This window comes from Lagopus muta, chromosome 1, assembly GCF_023343835.1.
Source record: "Lagopus muta isolate bLagMut1 chromosome 1, bLagMut1 primary, whole genome shotgun sequence".
Taxonomy (NCBI): domain Eukaryota; kingdom Metazoa; phylum Chordata; class Aves; order Galliformes; family Phasianidae; genus Lagopus; species Lagopus muta.
In genome coordinates this window covers 62,084,724-62,106,449 of record NC_064433.1, presented here as the reverse complement: position 1 = coordinate 62,106,449, position 21,726 = coordinate 62,084,724, and the positions used below count along the sequence as shown (strand labels likewise).

General features: G+C 39.0%; 1 protein-coding gene across 1 annotated transcript in view; it reads right to left on the bottom strand.

Annotated features, from left to right (window-relative positions):
• PTPRO (protein tyrosine phosphatase receptor type O) overlaps positions 1 to 21,726 on the bottom strand; it is a 153,065-nt gene that overhangs the window by 23,586 nt on the left and 107,753 nt on the right. The window contains 7 exon segments of the mRNA XM_048969007.1: positions 2,635 to 2,703; positions 4,642 to 4,762; positions 6,120 to 6,252; positions 8,623 to 8,762; positions 11,807 to 11,927; positions 14,111 to 14,262; positions 19,745 to 19,856. Of these exon segments, the coding sequence (XP_048824964.1) occupies positions 2,635 to 2,703; positions 4,642 to 4,762; positions 6,120 to 6,252; positions 8,623 to 8,762; positions 11,807 to 11,927; positions 14,111 to 14,262; positions 19,745 to 19,856 (848 nt within the window).

Here is a 21,726-nt window from a genome sequence, read left to right as displayed (position 1 = left end):
CTTCCCCAGATGTCAGATGCATGGGCCAGCTCGAAGCACAAGCTCTACGTGGAGCTTGAAGAGGCTGCTCCTCTTCTGCCAGCTCCTCTGCTGAACAGCCAGCCAGAATTTCCTCCTGAAAATGGCTAACAAAACCAGTGACAGTGGGTTATTCCTCTTTTGTGCTTTGGAGACAGCAACAGTAAAGCCAGCATAGCAGTTCAGTTTTCTGGTTAATCACATACTATAGTAGTTGTAGAATCAGCTTTTTACTGCCTATCTGCTGTTTCTATGGAAATGGACTGAGGATTAAATAGTGCCTTCCATAAGCATAGTGTTGGTGCAACAGAGAGCTTTTCACTAGTCTAAGGAAAAAGACACGATGTTGCTAAAATACTCCTCTTCCCTTTGGGATACCCCACCGAGGTTTTCTAGGGCTTTTACTTTCTCTTGTGTACTGATGCAGAAGGAATTATTTAAGCTTGTGTCTTGTTCCATTGCCAAATCATCATGAGCAGTTTCTACCCTTGATCATATCACAGGTTAGTATGCTTGCCCACCTTCTTGTGCTGTTTACAGTATAGATTTAGGAGCTCCCAACTTTAAAGCAACTGATTTTCTTCGATGTATGAAAATTACGTAATTGTGCAATAAATAAAATACTGTTTTCCTGGAATTATATAGTTTTTCACCTATTACTGAGATGTACTGAATTTTGAATTTTATTTACTTAGGGGAGAGAGATGCAGAGATTGATCAAATCCTGAAAACTCTGCTGAGCTGCCTTCTTCAGTGGATATTCAGTGGATATACCCACAGCACTCTTATTAGGTCCTTGGAACAACAGCTAGCAAAGTTAGTTTCTTAATCATTTGTACCTGCCTGTGGGACCATAGTTCCCATTTGGCTGCCTGGATGGACAGTGAATCTGTAGCTGAGTAGACAAGAAAGGCACACAGAACAAGAAGTCTTCACTAATCCTCAGAGAAGTAAGGACTGTATGATTAGGGCACCTGACTTCAAATACTAAACATTTGTAAAGGTCTTAACAGGAATGTTTTCTAAAATTTGTTTTCATAACAAAATTTATGTTTATATAAATAAATATCTGTACACATAAATACACATCAACAAAATCAAGTAACAAGATCCTTCACTTACACGTCCAAACCTATTAATTAATTTCCTTTCCCACAAAAAAAGCCTTTTATGGTTTTAATAACATCCGTTTCTAGTTTAATCATTTGATTCGTTTGGATATTTAATTAACATGAGTGTTTGATCTTCTGCCTTCATCGCCATTAATACAGCCCGAGAAAGAGAAGCTGAAAGAGAGATTAGTTTCTCTGCTACAGCTGGCTGCTATTAAAGCTAAACCAAGCAAGTGAAGCTTGTTTAATATCCAGTTAATTAGCAGCACAGTAAGATATTGACAGGATTTGCTGGGCTTGTTAGTTCAGTTTGCATGCTTATTAGCAAAAGGCTTGTGGTGCAGTGTCAACTCATTTAGTTCTGTCCTTGCTGGGCAGGCTGGGTCCCATGAGATCATGGAAGTAGTTCCCAGTGCATCGCTTCCCAGCTTCTTAGCTGTCAACAAAGCTGACCACAAGCATTAAACCAAGGCTCCTCCTACGTACTGGAATGGGGCTGCAGGGGGCTAATGCTGTGTTTCTAGATATCTGTTTGGACTTGCCTTGAAAAACATGGGTCTTTTCATGGAGACTGATAATAAGACCATAAACCCTAGATCAGTCATTAACACCCATATGATAATCAAATTAGGAATGAGAATGGCCATACTGGTACCAGTGAGGTAGGCCATAGAGCCCTTTTGCTTCTGTAAAAGCTAATCCTACTGACTATCTTTGTACAAATACTTTTCCTCAGCTAATAGTGTCAGTGATGGTTTGGAGTCCACAGTCAGTGCCTATAACCCTTGCAGGTGATTTTCTAGACTAGAAAAAATAAGCTTTCCTTCCAGTCATTTCAACAGCACTGAACACAAATTCGCAGTAAATACTGAGTTGATTTACATTTGTCATTGCATCCTTTCACTGCAAGGAAAAATAACCAACAGCATTTTGTGAAGATGGTTCTTGATTAATCATCTACAGACAAGCTTAATCCTGAAGAGTGGAAGTGCTGATGGACTTACAGATCAAGTTTCCACACTCGTGTTACTTTAGGAAATAAGTCTTCAAGAAAAAAAAATTAAAAAAATCTGTGCAATAAAACTTCAATATCTATGCAACTTTGTTGACATGTTACACATCACACCCTACTAAAAATATCAGTTGACAGTACACACAGTCTTGAGTCATTGTTCAAGAAATAAAATCCTGAAGTAACAGGAATAGTAATTTTATCATAAATAGGGACAGTGATTGCAAGAAAAGGAAAAGAAAAGAAAAGAAAAGAAAAGAAAAGAAAAGAAAAGAAAAGAAAAGAAAAGAAAAGAAAAGAAAAGAAAAGAAAAGAAAAGAAAAGAAAAGAAAGAAAAGAAAAGAAAAGAAAAGAAAAGAAAAGAAAAGAAAAGAAAAGAAAAAGAAAAAGAAAAAGAAAAAGAAAAGAACTTTTAAAATTTAAAGGTCATGTTTGCCAATAAAGCAGAGATGGGGAAAAACATAATTATAAGCTTTCTTTTTAAACACTCACCAGTTATATGGTAGCTTTCCATCTCTCTCTAATGATGCAAAATTGACAAAGGTTCCAGCCCCACACTCCCTGTTTCAGGAAGACCATTGAGCACACAGTTACCATCTTAGGATTCGCAATGCTTGCAGTGATGCTGATTCAAGAGAGTACACCAAAAGTTTCTGAGATGTGCTGAGCACTCAGATTTGTTATTAGCTCTGAGTTAATGTGTGAAAAACAAAACTGAAATCCCTTAATATAGTCCTCCAAAACCATTAACCTGAGATTAGGCTTCCTAATAATCTTTAGAAAACCTAAAAAAAAAGAAAAGGTGGCTAATAAAAAAACTCAAATAAGCCTCATCTATTCAGAATTGGGATTTCTACAGTATGGCACTGAAACCCCTGGTGGCTTCAGTATAAACACAAAAGATTTACCTTTCTATACTAAATATTCCCAGTTCCAAGTCCTTTAAGGAAAAGATGTATATTTGTCTCCATTTGACAAACGTGTGGTAATTTTGAGTTCAGAAAACAAATGTGAAAAAGACTGAATTTCCTGAGGAACATCTCAGTGAATTTATCACGAGTTCACTATTTTCTGCTGCAAATGATAAACTGACTCAACTATTTTTCCTTCCTTGATTTAAACAAACAAGTGCTTGCAGCTTCACTGGGTTTACTTTTTAATTTCCTCTTGGGTTTTTTATCTTCTATGGTTAGAAGCAGTGTTGAAGAGAACAAGAAACAGCTTTAGGCTGTCTGCACAGTAATTCAATAGAGAAGAAAATTAATTTAGATGGTATTTTCCCAGAGCAAATCATATATAAAAGGAACCAGCCACATAATATTCCCTGAAAGAAATGGCCTTAAAATCTATGTGATGTGGTCATCTGTTTCATGGAATATATAGCCAAGACAAGATACATAAAATGTAGACTTTGCTAGGTAATCAAGTCAAAGATTTTATACAGAAGGCTTTTATATGAAACAATTACAATTTGCTAGAAGAGTAAATGAATATAAGGTATACAACATAGATTATAAAAGGATGAAGACTCCAGGAACCTTCTAGACCCAGCAGATAAGTCACATACAGTGTGTTTGGAGTGTTCTCCACTGTTTTCCTACTCTATAATGTAACTTACACAAAACTGAACTCTTACAGGTGAGATATCCAAGGAAAATTGAATGTCTGTGTTCAGGTATAAAGGATTGGTGCATACATCTGAAGGAACAGGTTCTGTAAAAAAAAGTTTTACTTGTGCAAGATAATTTTTTCCTTTATCTGTACAATAGAACAAATGGGAATAGTTAATGCTATAGGTGAACAGAAGGACTTGAGATCTTTCCTGGGTTTGTAGATCTCAGTTTTTGCATTCTGACTGCATGGAAGGATGAGATCTAGGTAAGATAGTCTTCTTTGTGCCATGCTGCTGTTCCCATAGGATGGAATCCCATATGAATGGAGAATTTGGACAGACAAAGACCAGGAGTTGGATGTAGGCTGTCAAATGTTCTGGGGACAGACTGTCAAGGCCCTGAGTGCACCTTTACTCATCCTGGTGGTTTGGCTAACAGGGTTGAGGCCTTGCATGGCCCCTGAAATGGAGAATCTTCGACCTGATGAAATGGAATAACCATCTTATCTGTTGATACAGAAAACCCCTGTTCAAAACCAAATGAAAGATTTGCAAATCATTTTGATGTCCTAATCATGCCAAGATGCCTCAAACCTAAATAATCCTTTAAGTTCCTGACACAACCCTTCTGTATTAAGTGAATGCCCTTCTTATTTACCCAATTCAGCAAAGTTAAAGTCAGACAAACGTTCAGGCTGATAGCTCAGGTCCAGAATGAAGGTAAATAGAAGATATGATATTTCTAAACATCAGCAAGACCAATCCTGTGAAGGAATCACAAGCTTTTCAAGTATTAACCAAGTATAAAAACATCCCAAATTATAGCTACTGGCATAATGTGCTGTTGCATTCTGATAATTTTGAAATTAACATAAATCTGGACTCACCTGGCCATTTGTAGATGTTTCCTCCTAAGCACAACAAGGGTCACCAGCAGCAGTCCAATGAGAAGGACACTTAGAATGGCTAACACAGAGATTACCACTATGTTGGGATTCATCTCAGTAACTGCATATACAAACAACGGGATCTTGGTTATTTGATTCAGAGGAACTAAGTTCCCTTAGCCCTACCCATAGTGATATATTTATGAATTGTTCAGCCTAGAGTTTTACAGAGAGGAAAATATACTACTAGACATAAAAGGATGTTTTGACTAGTTATTGCTCTTACAACATTTCCACAGGGAAATGACTTCACTGTGGCATTTTGTGTCCTGATGTTTTTATTTCTTTTTCCTTAACTGCCATACTTAATAAAAGAGAAAAATGGACAAGGAAATACAAAATACAGATATTCTTCATTGTCTATGTCTCCAAAGCACACTTCCAACTCTGAAGGTGCTCTTCAGCAATAGTCAATACCTTTCTCTGATCCAATAGCAAAATAACAGGCAGAGGCTCTGTTAACATATTGGGTTGAAGTAGATTGAATGACATCGTCAAATAAATTTTAACAGTATATTCTGTTTTAACTAAGTGCTCAAAACAACACTCAATAACAAAATCTTGATTTATTTTTGTTCCATATTACATTTATCAGTATTACTAGCATAAGAGCATTATGTAATGAGCGTTCTGCTCATTACATAAGAAAACCTGTCTGCTCTACTTGCTCAAAATAACTTTACATCCAGAGAAGCATTTTTAGAATAGAAATCACAGAGCTAAAAGTCACTGAGCTAAATTTTAGGCATTGAATTCCACGATGGAGTAGTGTATGATGTACAGGACACATGACTAAAGCTATGACTTACGCTAACTAAGCAGTGATCACGTTGATCATTATGAATGGCAGAGTTTAAATAAAAATCCATTGTTCTGGACAATCCAACACTGATTTTGTTTCTTCAGAGCCAGTACAATGCTAGACTTGATGGCAAGCCCAGATAGCCTCCAGTGGGAGTTATCCCTCTGGCATGTGATGGCTCAGGATACCCCATTTTCTCTTCATTGCTCTCACTCTGTCTTCACTTCCTCATTGAAATTGAAGAGATTTTTCTCCTTAGGAGCTCATCAGTGTGATTTTCCTTGTTTCATTTGGGATTGGCTGACAAGATGGGTTTTTTTTCCATACATGTCATCAGGCAATGCACTGATGTTCAGCCTTGAAACTATAAACCAGGTCTCTAATTTCTAAAAGCCAGCAGAGAACTGAGCCACTAGTTTGCAACTTAGCAATCAAAACCCCATCAAGGTTTTAATAAAAACTTTTAAAAGTTACTTCCCCATCCCTACTACATCTGGCATCTCTTCCACGACACAAACAATGTTTGGTTGCCAGCATTGCTGAGACCAGCTTTAGAAAGCAAGAAGAAACAGATGCTGCAGCTGGAGGACAAAGTAGAAAGGGAAGTGTTGCTTACCCATGGTGGAAACCGCAATGAAAGTGGGAACACTGGGGCTATTGTGGCTGAAGGTGGTCACGCTGCAGTTGTAGGAAGTGGCAGGAGTTAGGCTGGAAATAGTCACCACGTGTGAAGAGACAGTGACAGGTTCCTATAGACATGGAGAAAAACACACAGTAGTTTGTGTCTCCCATAAATGCAAGAACACAAATCATTGTTCTGCTCTCCTCCCACTTATTTGAAATGATAAAGTTAGATTTGGTGATAAAAGCAGTGCTTTGAAATGTAGGGACAGTAACCATGACCTGCCCTCAAACATAGGCATCTAGTCTGGCAGAAGAGGGGAGAGCAACAGGGGTGAAAACAGCAGTGGGAACAGCCCAGAGCACCTCAGGGAGCTCAGAACCCCTTGGGGTGGGCAGGAGAGTGCTTTGCAGTGGTTTGGCCAGGCACACTCACAGTGGGGAAAGTGCTGCATCCCCTGGAACATTCCCAGAGGTAAGTAGAAGCTCTCAAGCTCGTTACTAAGCCACACAAGTAGGAGGAAAACAGTTATTTTTTATATAATAACTTTATGCAGTATTTTAATTTCTATGTCCCTAGTTTTATAAATGCTGGTCTGGAAAAAAAAAAAAAACAAATACCATGTATGGACTGATTTAAAGATAGAGGTCTTTATGGTTCTGAAAACTATACTTACTGAGAGTAAGTACTGAGAGTACTTTTCTGTACTCCAGCAGAGCTAGGGGTGGGTTGCAGATGCAGTAACAGGAAACTGAGTGCACAGAGTGCAATGCAGCAAACCCTGAGCACTGGATATTTTCAGTGGCTCATTATCAGCCAGGGATTCCTTCTATATGATAAAGGGTTCTTCTTGCAATGCAATTCTGATTTACATTACACGGATGAAATCACATATACATGAATGTAAGGTAGGAGGGTTGTATTCCCTCAGCTGAAAGCAGGGGACATGTTTTGGACTTGGTATGATGGTTTTTTTTTTTCCATTTTCTCCTCTGGAAAGAATTAAGTAAGTCAAACAAAAACCCAAGATGTTCAAACATGGAAATCTGTTGCTAGTTTAAAAATGGAGGAAAGAGACAAAAATATTCATGCAATTACCATGGAAAATTACAAATAAAGGATTTTCACCGGTCTAAAGAGAAAGCATCCATTTTTAAGGTTTAAAAAGGAGTCCTTCCCCTTCTGTCACAGAGACAGAAAAGACAGTGATGAATCTAACGAGAAGTGAACTGCTAATCTCTGTGCATTTCCCATTGCCAGATGTTCGTGTCAACAAATGAGAAACCACTGAAGTTCCTGCCAAACGGAGCAGTCTTTTCCTGATGTTCTTAAAGCATAATTGCTCAGCACTGAAGCCGCAAATCCTGTGGTACCTTTCTTGTCTAATCACATCATTATTTTGAATCTCTGCTAAGTAGATAATGACTTCATGATCTCTGTCTATTCACCGTGAAAAGAACAGAAATCTAAAATTGGAATCCAAACTATCCAAAAGATTCAAGTGCATCTGAACATTTTCTCCTTTAGTCAATGCCTTTCTTAACTTAAAATATTAAATATTAAGCAATACTGAGTTAAAGAGGGTGTATATATTTTTTGGGATAATTATAGGTCCGTGTGGGTTATTTTTTTTTTTTCCTGAATAACTCCCCATTCTGGGAAAGTCCAGATGACAGTGTTTCATAGCACGCAATCACAGTGATTCACTAAGCCGTCAGCTAAGCCACAAAGTAATCCTCATACACAATGTTGAATAGCAAGAAATCAAAACTAATACTGATCCTCCTTTTCACAGAACAGCTTTACCAATCTAACTCAGGTGTTCATGTGTCCAAAGAGCATGCGTGTCAACATGGACAGAAGGAAAAAAAGATTATTTTCTGAAGTTGAATCCAGAAGGAAATGCTGCAAGAAAAAAATGTTTAAGAAGTAGCAACATTTTCCCATAAAGGAAATCTGAATAGCACGTAAGGTCCTACTTAACTTCAGTTAACAGTCCTCAAAACCAGGAGAAGAGTAACCCAGTAATAATTAGATACTGTATAAAAGAGCTCAGCCCTGTAGCATCTAAATATGTCTATTTTTCCCATTTCTAATCAAGCTACCTGAAAATTTTCCCATTTCTGCTCACTGACATTCCCTTAGTTTTGAGGCTCTTCATGTTTTGCAGACTATAAAAGAGTTCATTTCATGACTAGGCAAGGATTGATACTGCTGCTGTCATGGATGAACATAGCTTCTGCTCAACCAGTAACAATCTCATCAGCAAGATCAGCCAGCCTTAACACTGCAAAATAACAAAATATTTTAGCATTTCAAATGCTTTAGCCGCTCAGCTCTAAAGGCTCTAATTCTGAACCACCCTATCACATTTGGTTGAAAACCCAAACCCTGGACTTTAGAGGCAAATGCTAAGCAGTAGACAGTAAACCTGAAAGATGCCAGGCCTAGTCAGTTTTAGAAATGAAAAGTAGAAAACAAAAAGGACCTAACATACCTGGACTTTAATTTCTTGCTTGGATCCAGCTTGCTGGCAGTAGACTTCAAAGAAATCAGCCACTCCTTCTTCCACCCACAGCAGAGTGACAGAGGTCTGAGTCTTGTTGACAGCAAACAGTGACTTTGGAGGTGCTGGTTCTAGTTAAGAGAAAATCTCCTTTTATTAAGCTTATCTCGAAGTCTTTGTACAACCAAGAAGAGGAAGCATCACATAAAAAGAAATGCAATGTCCAATGCCTTTCTATCACTCATTTCCTTCAGATAGTCTGCCAGCAAAAAGCACCGTCCCTCATGATGATAAGCAACCAATGCAAAATGGGAAGGCGATGAAGTGTCTTAGTTTTGTTTTTTTTTTTTAAATTTAAAATGTTCTCTATTTGGGCAGTTGAATAGTCACTTCCTTTTTCACAGACTCTTTTAGGGCAATCAGCATATTGTACTAATAGAAAAATGCTAACAGAATCTCTTTCAGGAAGAGATGTCTGCCCACCTGTTAGCAAAACATTTGCACTGATAAATACTTGCTCTGCAAGGCCTGACCCAGGAGATAATAATGAAGCAGCCCCCCCAAAGTGAGCTCTGTCTAGGTCCACTTAATTGCACCAGAGGAAATATTTAATCATTTGGCAGTTCAAATAAATCTTCTAGTCTGTCTTTTTTCTTCCAGGTTAATATTTAAGGGCAATTGGATCTTCACTCATTTCAGATAGTTCCAGGAGTTTTCTCTTACTGAATGTAAAAGTCCAGATCTCAGAGGCTTTTAATTTATTGTTTTTGTACTTGTTGCTGTTGTGCTGTCTGAGACTCCAGGAGCATTGGGACCATGGGAAGGGTATCTTGAAGGGCAGAGAAAAGCAATCCTGACTAACCAGATACAACAACAATTTGTTCTGTTCTATTCCTTTTACAAATAATTTGTTATTATCACTGCATAGGACGCTGTCACAGAAGCCTGGATATGATGGGTAAGATTCATCACAAAAAAATCCAGCACAAAGGAATTGTTCAGGTGGTTATAGATTTGGAAGAAGTATCTGTTCCCCAGACAATCAGATCAGCATTCTAAGGTTTGAGGCTGTTAAGAGTACATTGGCAATCGGGAAAGAGGTAAGAGAGCAGGGCAGGGACTGAGGCACTTTCACGTGGCTGCTTCTGTGTCATGGGGTCTGCAGCATAAACACTGTCCCAGAAAGACATTGGAAAGCATCTTTCTCTTTTAGTTATACCCATGCATCTGCTCCTGGATTTAGAAATACATTCCATCCCTCACTCCAGGTAAAAAATGATCTCAGTGAAAATATGAGTTTCAAATTTTGGCATCATCCCAAGCAAATCTTCCTTTTGCCTCCAGCAAATGGCTTGATTTTTCTGCAAGTGGAAAGTTGCCAGAACGAAGCAAACATTATGGAGGGAAGAACATTTGGCAGGAGTGCTTAAGTGACTGCCAAGTGCTGAGTTGTCTATCACTTAGAATCAGTTCCCACTACTGCTAATTACAACTCCCAGTGCTCCCTCAGAAAAAGAGAGGAGAACCTCTCATAAAATACCCTTACAATTGCCCACTCAAAGTGCAAACAGGATAGAGGGAAGCAAACAACCACACAGAAGTCTAGAGGCAATTTATCAAAACTGAACTGTTTCTGCTTTCTTTTTGTTGACAAAGAGAGCAAGAACAAAATAACTGGGAGAGCTCAACAAGAGTCTGCTGCCCTGCCAATTGCTGTTTTCCCTGTCCATAAGGAAAAACAAGACACAGCGAGGATGCAGGGGGTGTAACATTAATAACACATGGCATTTATAGACCTGTATGGAAGATAAAGCTTGCTGATATTTTGAAATATTCCTAAAATACTTGGGTAGTAGTAGCAGGGGCATATACTTATCCTCTGCATGGAATGTACACACTTAACTGTGTGCACAGATATACCGTCTTGGGCAGAACAGACGAGGAGACTTGCATAAAGAAGGGAAAATCCATGGAGTTTGTTTCAAGTATTTCCTCTGATGAAAAGACCTGGAAGTACTTAGATTCTTGTGGTGGTATTGTTTGCCCCAGCACTGTTTTAGGGATTTGGGTAAAAGAGAGCTATAGAAAAGGACAAGTAGATAATGACTTCTAAAAGATCTCTAATTCATTATAAATTATGAAAACCTTTAATATCACTCTTTTCACTGTCACTCAGAAAAGATATATTATGTGTATAGAGAAGATAATCCAGTTTGAAATTACCAGCTCTCCTAACCCACCTTCACAGTGGAGTTAATGCCCGTAAAAGCAGTTAGGCATGCTTCAACATTTCACAGCTTTAGGCACCAAGGAATCAATAATTCCACGTGCATGCAAAAATGAAGTGAAATCTCTTGAGGCACAGCAATGTACTGTTCAGTTTTCTTCAGAGTTGAAGGAAGACATCTTTTTGTTTTGTTTCTTTGTGTAGGTTACACGAATTTCTTTTAGAATGATGCAGTGCTCCTCAGCCATGAATCTGATTTTTTTTTTTTTTTTTTTTTTTGTGTAAAGAATACTCTCACTGATCTGTATTTAAAGATGGATGTTGGTGTTGGAGAAGTTGAGGGAGGGAGGAAACGTGGAGGAACGACCCGTCCCTAGAGGTGTTCGAGGCCAGGTTGTATGGGGCCCTGGGCAGCCTGATCTAGTATTAAATATGGAGGTTGGTGGCCCTGCTTGTGGCAAGGTGGTTGGAGCTTGATGATCTTTGAGGTCCCTTCCAACTGAAGCCATTCTATGATTCTACAAAGTCATACCAGGTGGCAGAATGCAGACTGGGAAACAGGCAAGATCAAGATTTGCTCTGTACTGAAAAATTCAGCTGGGCAATTCGAGTTTCTGTTTCCAAAACCTGTGTGTGTTCAAGAATTTAGTAAAATACAGAGTACAGTTTTACTCCCAGAAAGACAGTAAACAGTTTACACTCCATTTACAGTCAGATTCTGCTACTCTTGCTCTTCTGGAGTAATACTATTTAGGGAATAGTGTCACATATGTGAATGGGACAATCTTCACAGCAAGGAGAAAAAAAAATTGCAGCTTTCCAAGAGAAATGTGATCACAGGTACACAACTCTGAAATGAGGAAGATGACAAATCTGCTGACAGAGTGAATTCTGCATTTTAATGAGTGGAGTGGGTTCTCAGCTTGCAAAGAAGCACACAATTCTTACCCAATTTCACAAGCTGGGGCAGGGAAGTATTGCTGCCTCTTTCAGTACAAGCAGTTACTGAAAGGTTGTAAATGTCCCCCGGAGGCAAGCTCAACACTGCAGTCATCACACTGCGAGTTACCTACAATAATTAAAGACAAAAATTCTTAAGTACAACCCAAACCAGATATTCTTCTTCTAAAATTAATCTGGTTGCTTGAAGTACTACAAAGAGAGCTCTGCACATCAAAGCAAATTTGCTCTGCACACTCTAAACTTATTATATGACCCAGCACTGACTGGAGTCGCCTACAGATTCAAAATGAGATATGATCCAAATCCAAGCTAGGGTTTAACAGACTGCAAATAACTTCTTCCTATTATTATGGGAGCGAGTTAGTTCCTTATTTCTCCAGGGCCACAGAGAAGGGCACAGGACTCAGACACTGCAACAGGCTGTTTTCAGAGGATTTGCAGGCTAACTAGTAATGGTGCATACAGGAATCTCAAGCTGCTTTCCATGGACACTTAATTTTCAGCTGAAATTTTCAGATCCAAGGGAGATGAACAGTTCTGAATGCAGACTAACAGTGACTAACATTAGTTTTTCCACTCATTTAAAAACTGACCAACTTCTCCAGAGTCTTCAGAAATACAAAAAGAGCAGGAAGAAGTCATCATTACCTGATCCTATTATCTATCAATTTTAATAATCCCACAAGAAAAGCATTCACATTAAAAATCTTTACCACAACGAATCATGTAAAGAGATAATCATATAGTATCATTTTCAAAGGAAACTATTTCTGAAAGTGACTAACACAGCTTAGCAGAAAAAATACACCCCTAAGCCTGAAAGCATGATGCATCCGTATTTACAAATATAAGCAGTACCATAAAATTCAGTCATAAATAGCTTATTCTAGGTATTCCCGTAAGAGTATTTGCTGGGTACTCTTGTTCTGAAAATAATATAAAGAAAAATATCCCTTAAGATGGCTTTGAAGTTACATTTGCGTGTATTCTGTGCTGTAGATACTCTCTATTTTTAATCCTCTGTTTAGTGGAAAAATTACATATTCCATGTTCATTTCCATTTAATCTTGTATTCAATGCTTATTTTATATTTATTAAATCCAATAATTTTGTATTCGAGTATGCTTTATCTAAAATTGTTGCACAGAAGTCAGAATTTTCCCTGAAAGAATAACTGTATTATGAGAACACAACTTTTGGAAGGAAAGGACGGGAGGGAAATTTCAGCAATGTTTTTCAAAAATTCAATGGGTAAAATACTTTATCTGTTGGGAAAAAAATAAAATGTGGGATTTTCTTTTTTTGTTCAAAACAAAGATCCAAATATTGGAAGTTCCTACTGCTTATAAATGTCATGTTTTTGAATAGTTCCACTAATCATGTAATTAGATTCATGGTGCAACAAGCTCCAGATGGGTTCATTCTTGCAGCCACTAGGAAACCAATGAATTCTATAATGCTCCGTATAAATTGAAATAAAAAATTGCTCATGAATTTGCACTTATCCTGAAAATCCACTTCCAATTCAGCATCTGGTGAATCTTCAGCTGGAGAAAACCTTTCATTTGAAAAAGAGCAGCCACTTTCTACCTGTAAATGATCAAAACATCAATAGCGGTGCTGAAGGTCACAGGCTGCGAGGAGCTACATTGTTGGCAGTATGTGTTCCTGTGCAGCAATGCTTTATGTCCAGGGCTGCTCTTGCAGTTCAGGTTAAACATGCATCCTGTTACCCTGCTGAAGTGTGGCTTTATTCCATAATTGGAAAACTCAGATTTCTTTTTCTAACTGATTTTTAAATTAGCTCAAATAGTTGAGGAGAATGTGCCAAGAATCCATCGTAACATCTGGCAAGTTTTCCAGCACTTCTGGGTGAAATCCTTTTCTGATCAGCTTGTGGTACATGAGTCCAATTAGAAAATGGGAAGTGATAGCACCTGGTATAAATGACTTAAAAAAAAATAAAAATCATACAGTAGTGTAATGTAGCTTATTATTGACCAGAAATTGAAAGTAGCATTCCTGTTAACTGAAAAATACTCTACAATTTCTACTGGCTGCAGTTCAGAAGTTCAATAAGCTGTTCCTAAATTCTCACCTAAATTAACAGTACTTTTTGTTGGATTGCAATGGAAGCATTCCACCCACTGTCTGTCTTGACAGCTTGAGTGTTCCAAAGTGCTCACACACAGAAATAACTCTAACTGATTAACCAATGTGCTCAAACACTGCAATACAAAATCATCAATTAGGCAAAAGAATCCAAAGAGCTTCCCCGGTCATACTTACACTCTTCTTGATTTTTTTCTTTCCTTCCGCAATGACCATCCAATGCAACATCCTGGAATGAGAGAGGTCAGTACCATCTCCTCCATAGGTCCAGGTGACGTACAAAAGGTGATTATAATATTCTATGGAGGTAATCTCAGGTGCCACTGGTGCTGAAGGAATAGGACAAACATATTACAGATGTGCTCTAACACAACTGATTACCAATTATTCCAATAATAAACTTCTGCCAAGGGATACTACTGGGAAAAGAGTATCATGACCACAGCAGAAATGTATGAGTAAAATCATCTGCACTTTATACCGGTGAGTACTAGCTGAAAGAAATGAAAAACAGCTTTTCCCTGAGGAACATTTGGAAGGAGGGAGGGAAGGAAGGAGGGAAGGAGGGAAGGAGCTCCAGGCTGATAGAAACCATTTTCTGAATCAACATTTATAAATGAAATTTAAAGCTAAAAGCCTCGGATATTGCTTCGCTGTGTAATAGCACTGAAAAGCAATGACACTCAGTGACTAATAAACAAGAACTGTCACACTGAATAACTTGGATAGCTTTTCCACAGGAGAAAAGGAACAAACAACAACGGAAAAGCAACAAACTCTGAACGTGAACAAAAGAATGTCTCTTTGCATGAAAAGCTTCAGCCCTCTTTGCTCCCAGTGTGCAAGTCATCAGAGAATCACAGAATGTCAGGGATTGGACGGGACCTCAAAAGATCAATAAGTCCAATCCCCCTGCTAAGCATTAAGTCTCAAATCTACAAACACTTGGCAACTTGTGGACTATGTCATTAGGTATTAGGCAAAGCAGCTGTTGTCCCTTCTCCTCCTCTATACTCTACTCCATAGCCCTTTGAGCCTGTTCAAAGGCTGGCTGTATGGTGGGTTGCTCCTGTGGTCAGCCAATACCTTGATTCCCTGTAACACCAAAGGAGCAAGACAACCACCTACAAAGCTATCCTCCTAAAACAGGTGTTTAGAATGAGTAAGAGAGGTGCCTCTCTCCCTATGATTTGAAGAGGGAGCATAACTGACTGGCTCACCTTGATCACCTACCTAACTGAGAGCTGCACGTGCCCTAACTGGGATTTGAGTGGAGCACCCAAAGAGGAAGTCAGCAGTTGCTAAGCCCTGTCCCTCAAGGTGTTATGAGTGGAATAATCTGGAAAAAAATGGGAAGTGTATGATTCCGTGTGCTTGGCAAATTCTGTAAGAGCCCTAGAGTGAAAAGGACATGGATAGATCTTCCTTAAACCACAACGAATTTGTTTGTGCCTTTGCAGAGGCATTGCCCTGCTTCCTGGCAGAGCCCTGGGTGCGAGCAGCTGCACAAAGGCAGCATGCACTGGCAGCACGGAACTGCTTGAAAGGGGCCACACGGTGTCACTGCTGCTTTCACGAAGGCTTCTATGACTTTATGCTAAGATCTGTTAGGAACACAGATTTACTGAAGAATGGAAGCAAATACAACGACGGGCAATTTAGAGTCATTTAGAAGCGCTTAGTCAGACTCTTCTCTCAAATTCATCTCGAGATCGCCCTTTTATGCTGTTGAGACAAAGCAGCATTACTTAGTACAAAATCTTTAAGGTAATGCTTCTTTAATTTATAGAGCTCCCAGTCCATCCTTATGCATTCTTTACAACCTAAGGCCACTACTAGAATGAATCTTATGTGCTATGAATAATTTCCTCTTAAACTTTGATACTGATGACGCATTTGCCCTCCTAACACTCACATAGCTTTAAGTTTAGCTACAGTACCTGCAGCATATGTGAAATATGACCACAGGCCAGGACTGGTGTGCCCCTTAGCACCATTTTTCACTGAGTTGCATGGAAAGGCTGTAGGAAACGACATGGCCAACCTGGCTCAAGTGACAGCTGAAAGCATCCACTGGACCAACAGAGGGCAGCCTTGCAGGGTCTGCCTCTCTATCCTTGTTTGTTCATTTGTTTGTTTGTTTATTTATTTTCAAACCTAAAGGCATCCTTGCCACAAAAGAAAATGTTGGTGGTCTGAAGTACCCTTGCTTATGATTGCTTTAAGATCCAGCTGCTTACAGCAGGTGGCATTAAAAACTCATTAGTCACCACAGCAACACCGGCAGTGCCACGATCTCTCCCTGTATTATCACAACAGCATGCAGCTGTTCCTGCAGGAGCCTGAGAGCAAATGCTGCTTCTGGCAAGATTTACTTAAGGGCAGTCTGGGCCCCCAATCTCCCCACTCTCCTGGAGACATCTGACCAGCTGTTGAGGAAGAGAACTGCACATCACCCAGTATCTTCTAGCACTGTTTTCATTTCAGGTACTATGGTCCAGTGAGCTCCATGTGGGATTCTGCTCTAGGGAAATGGTCTGACAGATGGTGTACAATCAAGAAGCTCACTAAACCTAGTATTTAATATTTTTAAGTTTGGTTTTCGTGGGTTTTATTTTTTATTTTTATTTTTTCTAATTCTTGGCAACCATCTCAGGCTATGCGAGGAAGGTAGAGTTGTTCAGAATGACTCAGAAAGGGACCAAAACCTCCTTTAAACATCTTCTCCCTTTGGAAGGAAACAGGCTGAGGGTGATAAAGAACCTTGCAGTCCCCTGACAGCTTGAGATAGCACAAAGCAGCACCTATTGGGGACAAACATTTCCAACCTGCAGACATGAAAAATTGGCATACCTCTTCCTGGTGAGTTAGCCTGACAGCATTCTCAGGACAAAACTGAAGAGGATTCAACTAATAATGCAATCAGAGAACAGAAAGGTATTTAATGCTTAAATTTGGTTGTGACTGTCTATTGATAAGCACTTGTAATTTGGCCAAATCTAATTTATTTTTATTTTTTAAATCAAGATTTTCCCCTTACAATGCTTAAGATTTGGCTCATTGGTATTCAATGTTTTCATCAATACCCTGAAAATAAAAGCACAGCTGATGAGCCATGCAACTGGCACAATGATTGGTAAAGAAGAAAATGCTCAGGATAGGACTGTGATTTAAATTATTGGCCCCTCTGCTGGGCCCATTCAAACAAAACTTATTTTGGATGACCAGGTGCAATAATCTTTAGGAAAAAGGAAAAATAGCTCCCCTAGGAGGAGTTTAGAAGGCACAGAATAGAAGCAAATCAACACAGACCTCCAGCACGATGCTATAGGAAATGCAATCATTGAGATGCGCAAACAGAAGAGCATTGAATAGGGAGCTGATTTTGCCTCTGCAGGAGTATTCAGCAGCTGGCACTGCAATTTTAGGCACAGGTTTTCATTGGTAGGGACAGTAAAAATTAGAGAGGCAGAGTTGGGAAAAGAAGTTGCATGAGAAAATGCCTTACTGAGAGTACCTGAAGAGTTCAGCGGATAGAATTCATCAAGAGAGAAATGTGAAGGTAAATTCTGTGTAAAGAGGAGGGGAAAAAAATAAGCTCTGAGGCTCTTCAATCAATAAGTAGAAGATGTAACAAGAATCATAAACTGGACATTAAAACTAGATAAAAGATCAGGAGCAAAGGATAAACCTTCGATAATAAGAATTAACCATCAGTACAACTTTCTAGGGGGAGTGGTGGTCTGCTCCCTCTCTGAATATGAGTTGGCTTTTTTGCAAAGGGGTTTTGCCAGTCACAAATGGGTAACATTACCTGAGGTCTTCATTCTTTTCCGATTTGTGTACGTCTGCTAGGTAAGGAGTTGATCCATTTTTCCATGTTGTGACAGTAAAAGTCCTTACTTGCCCCACACAGAAATCCAAAATGATCCTGATAGAGGCTTATATTTTAGAATAACTTCCTATGTTCTACTGCATGTTTTGGGAAACAACAAGAAGTACGTTGGCCCTACTAGAGTATTTCCACTCAAAAATGCTGAACCTGGTACCCAAATGAGTTGGAAAAGACATTTATTCCCTCACACAGCAACCAATCAGCTGGAAAATTTCTTCCTTACAGTGAAAAAAGAAAAGATGACTGATGCCGAAGGGCAATGAGTGTCCTTAAGATTTGTCTTGGGGCTCTGCTGGATGCTGTGAGTTTATGATGCTCCAGACAAGTGACAGGATTTGTCCCAGCATACCTTGGGATCAGATATTTGAGGATGACAGGTTTCATTTGGCTTCAATGGAGCTAAGACTCAATGCAGTGATAGTTTTGTTCACGTGGTTCTGTTGGTCCATTTTTAACCATCATCACAAATAGGCTTTATTCACTTCCCTTTCTCAGTTGCATCCTGTTAAGGCTTTCACGAACCAGAAAATCTTGTTCTAGGTTACTATCTGTTTTGGAGGAAATAACTATAGCCTGATTTCCCTCATAATGTGGTTTTTACAGCTGGGAAAGAGAAGTGAGACACATTTATTTCCTCTCGTGGTGTGCCTCAGTTATTTACTGCTTTCAATCAGCAGTATTTCTGCAAGGTGAGCTAAATGATGATGAATAAAAGCAAAATGATTCAGTAGGGGACCTTGACTCAAGCAGTCTGGGTGCTGGAAGCATATGTCAGGGAGCTCACAGGAGATCTCAAATGCTGTTCCCTTTCTGGCTAATCCATGTTATATATTGAACACTCCAATTCAAACTGGCAAGAGACAAGGGAGTGTGCTAGATTCAAAGCTGGTTCCAGCTGGAGGAAGGAAAGCAATGGGGGTGTAACAAGTTCCTACAGCTGAGAACCTCGACTGGGAGGGACTGGTCAGGGCAGAGCTGCCCAGTGAAAATGCACCCAGCGGAGGCTGCAACATCTTGATCTCAGCAGCACTCTTCTCATTGCACACACACAAAATACACTCAGCAGAGAAGGCAGATCGGGCACACAAGAAAAATGTGCTACAAGACATAGTTCTTGCCTAGATCTACATGATGCATGCAGAACTCTACTCCATGTTGGCTAAGATGTCAAAGTCTAATCTGTGGATAGCTGAGGGAGAAAGGAAGGAATTCTACGAGTCTCAATACAATTCCCTGAAAGGAGATTGAAGTGAGGTGGGGGCTGGCCTCTTCTCCTGGGTAGCAGTGATAGGATGAGAGTGAATGGCCTCAAGTTGCATCAGGGGAAGTTTGGATTGAATATTAAGAAAAAATTATTCTCAGAAAGAACAGTGATACACTGGAATAGGCTTGCCCAGGGAGGTGATGGAGTCACTGTCCTTTGAGGTGCTCGAAAACAGTGTGGATGTGGTACTGAGAGACATGGTTAGTGGGCATGATGGGGATGAGTTGGCAGTTGAACTAGATGATCTTAGAGGTCTAACCTTAATGATTCTGTGATTCTTTGATACAGGGACAGTGCAGATACATGGAAAAATATTTCACAATATCAGAATTCACACTATCCATCTACCTTTTAAAGTGCAAAACACTCAGTGTCATAAAAGACAAGCACAGTCACAGGCCTCACTGGAGCTATGCCTTCAGCTGATGGAGGTGAGACAGAGTAATCCAACACTGTGCTTTGCACAGCAAAATTGTACCTAAAGCAAGACTAAGAGCTTTCTTTGAGAAAGTAAAAACAAAACCAAGGACAACCCCTCACTCTTAGCTATTAAATACTTTGATTTTCAAGTATCTGCAGGTGAAACACAGCATTTTTTCCCATCCTCCTGCTTCTGGCATCATTTCCACGGTCTCTTCAGAGTGCTGCTTACCTGTTATGAAGCTGATGGTGGAGCTGTCACAGCAGCTCAGCTCTGGGTCTCCCCAGGTCACCATGGTGACCCGGAAATTGTAGTACCATGCAGGCAGCAGGTTAGCTATCCTCTGCAGGGAGACAAAAGACAAATAGCATCTCAGCAGAAAATTTACCAGAATGTGGTGTGACTTAAAAAAAAGAAAAATGCAGCCATATCTGTAAATGCAGTGCTCAGACAAGGGGCTGTTTGATTGAGCTCTTACTTCTTACTCCAGTGGTAAATTCTGTAATTTGGTATTTGAATTCATTCAAAAATGTGTGCAGGAAGACCAAAGCTGGTTATGGCAACTGTGCTGCTTAATCCAGGGCACATGGCCCCATGTCCACCACCATGGGGACTTCTCATTCGCCCTCTCAATGTGGGCTCTTCTTTCCTGATTAATTGGGTTTTTAAGATATATTAAAAACAATGTTTTTGACTCAGATATCGTCGCTTCAAAGTACTCATTTTTTCCCCCCAATTTTTGAAGTGTGTTTCATATTGTATTATCATTTATTATAGATGAAATATAAATGAAATATAAATGAGTTATAAATGAGACATAAATTATAGATATAAATACAAATGAGATATAAATGAAATATAAAGTACAATATATTTTATATCGCAATATCGTTTGCCATATTTAAGTTAAAATTAAAATGTTTCCAATGCCAAAAAAACCCATATTTTAATCTTTATGTTTAAATTTATACTTAAATGAAAATCCTAATGATATTTTGTAATTCAAAATAAAAGCGTATTGATAATAATGAAAAATTTCAACAAATCTGAAATTGCTTATTTCACAGATCTCTGATGTTTTCAGTGGCCTTTTCTTTTATCAGACAACACAAGGCAATCCAAATACAGCATTTTGGGCCTATTCTCTTTATGGTTTTAGAAATGGTTTTATCCATTTGACATCAAAACTTTGAAGCTGCTTGGACTTGTTCTTACAGACTTCTGTTGCAATGCTGGGAAGAGTAACACTGGATGACTTTAAAACAAGCTTCAGAGCATAAACATTTAGATGTTGTAGTGAGGGACATGGTTTAATGGGTTCTGTCAGGCATTTATTAACCATCATCGCAAATGGGCCTTATTCACTTCCCTTCTGCAGTTACATCCTTTTAAGACTTTCACCAGCCAGAAAACTATGTTCTAAGTTACTGTCTGTTTTGGAGGGAGTAACCACGGCCTGATTTCCCTCATAAAAAGGGTTTTTACACCTGGGAATGAAAAGTGAGACATTTATTTCTTCCGATGGTGCACCTGATTTATTTACTGTTTATTTATTTACTTGCAGTATTTCTGCAAGATGGTGAGGTATAAAAGCAAAATAAAGTATTTGTGATAGGTATGGTTGGACTGGATGATGTTGGAGGTCTTTTCCAGCCTTGGTGATTGGATGATTCCAAAATGAAGGGAGCAATTAGAGTGAAAGGGCTATTCAGTTCTTAAAGTTCTGACTAGTGAGATGTTCTTCAGGAAACAATTTTTTATCCCACTTCAGATGGCAGATTTTTCACTCCTCTGCTTCCTCAGTGGGCTTAACGTTTGTTTCAGAGACCACCAGAGATGTCAGATAATTTACTGACAATAGAGAAATCTGCAGGACACAGTGGGATTCTTGAATATGGCGAGTGAACCCAACTAAAAGTTCACCAATACATACTTGTATGCTAAATGTCGTAACAGAGCAAAAAGACATTATTTCTCAAATTTACATTAACTCTTTAAAAATTATTCTTTAAGAAACATTCGCTTTGGGAGTGTATGGCAACTGTTATACTTCCAACTGAAATTCAGACAAAGAAGTTGGAAAAGAAGCCAACTTCTTTTAGCTTTCATGAACTGAATTTGTAACAGCAGTGGGTAATATCATCTCATTTTCTAATGAACCACACAAACTCTGAAAGACGCTATTATTTCTAAGATGATTTGGATCACTTAGA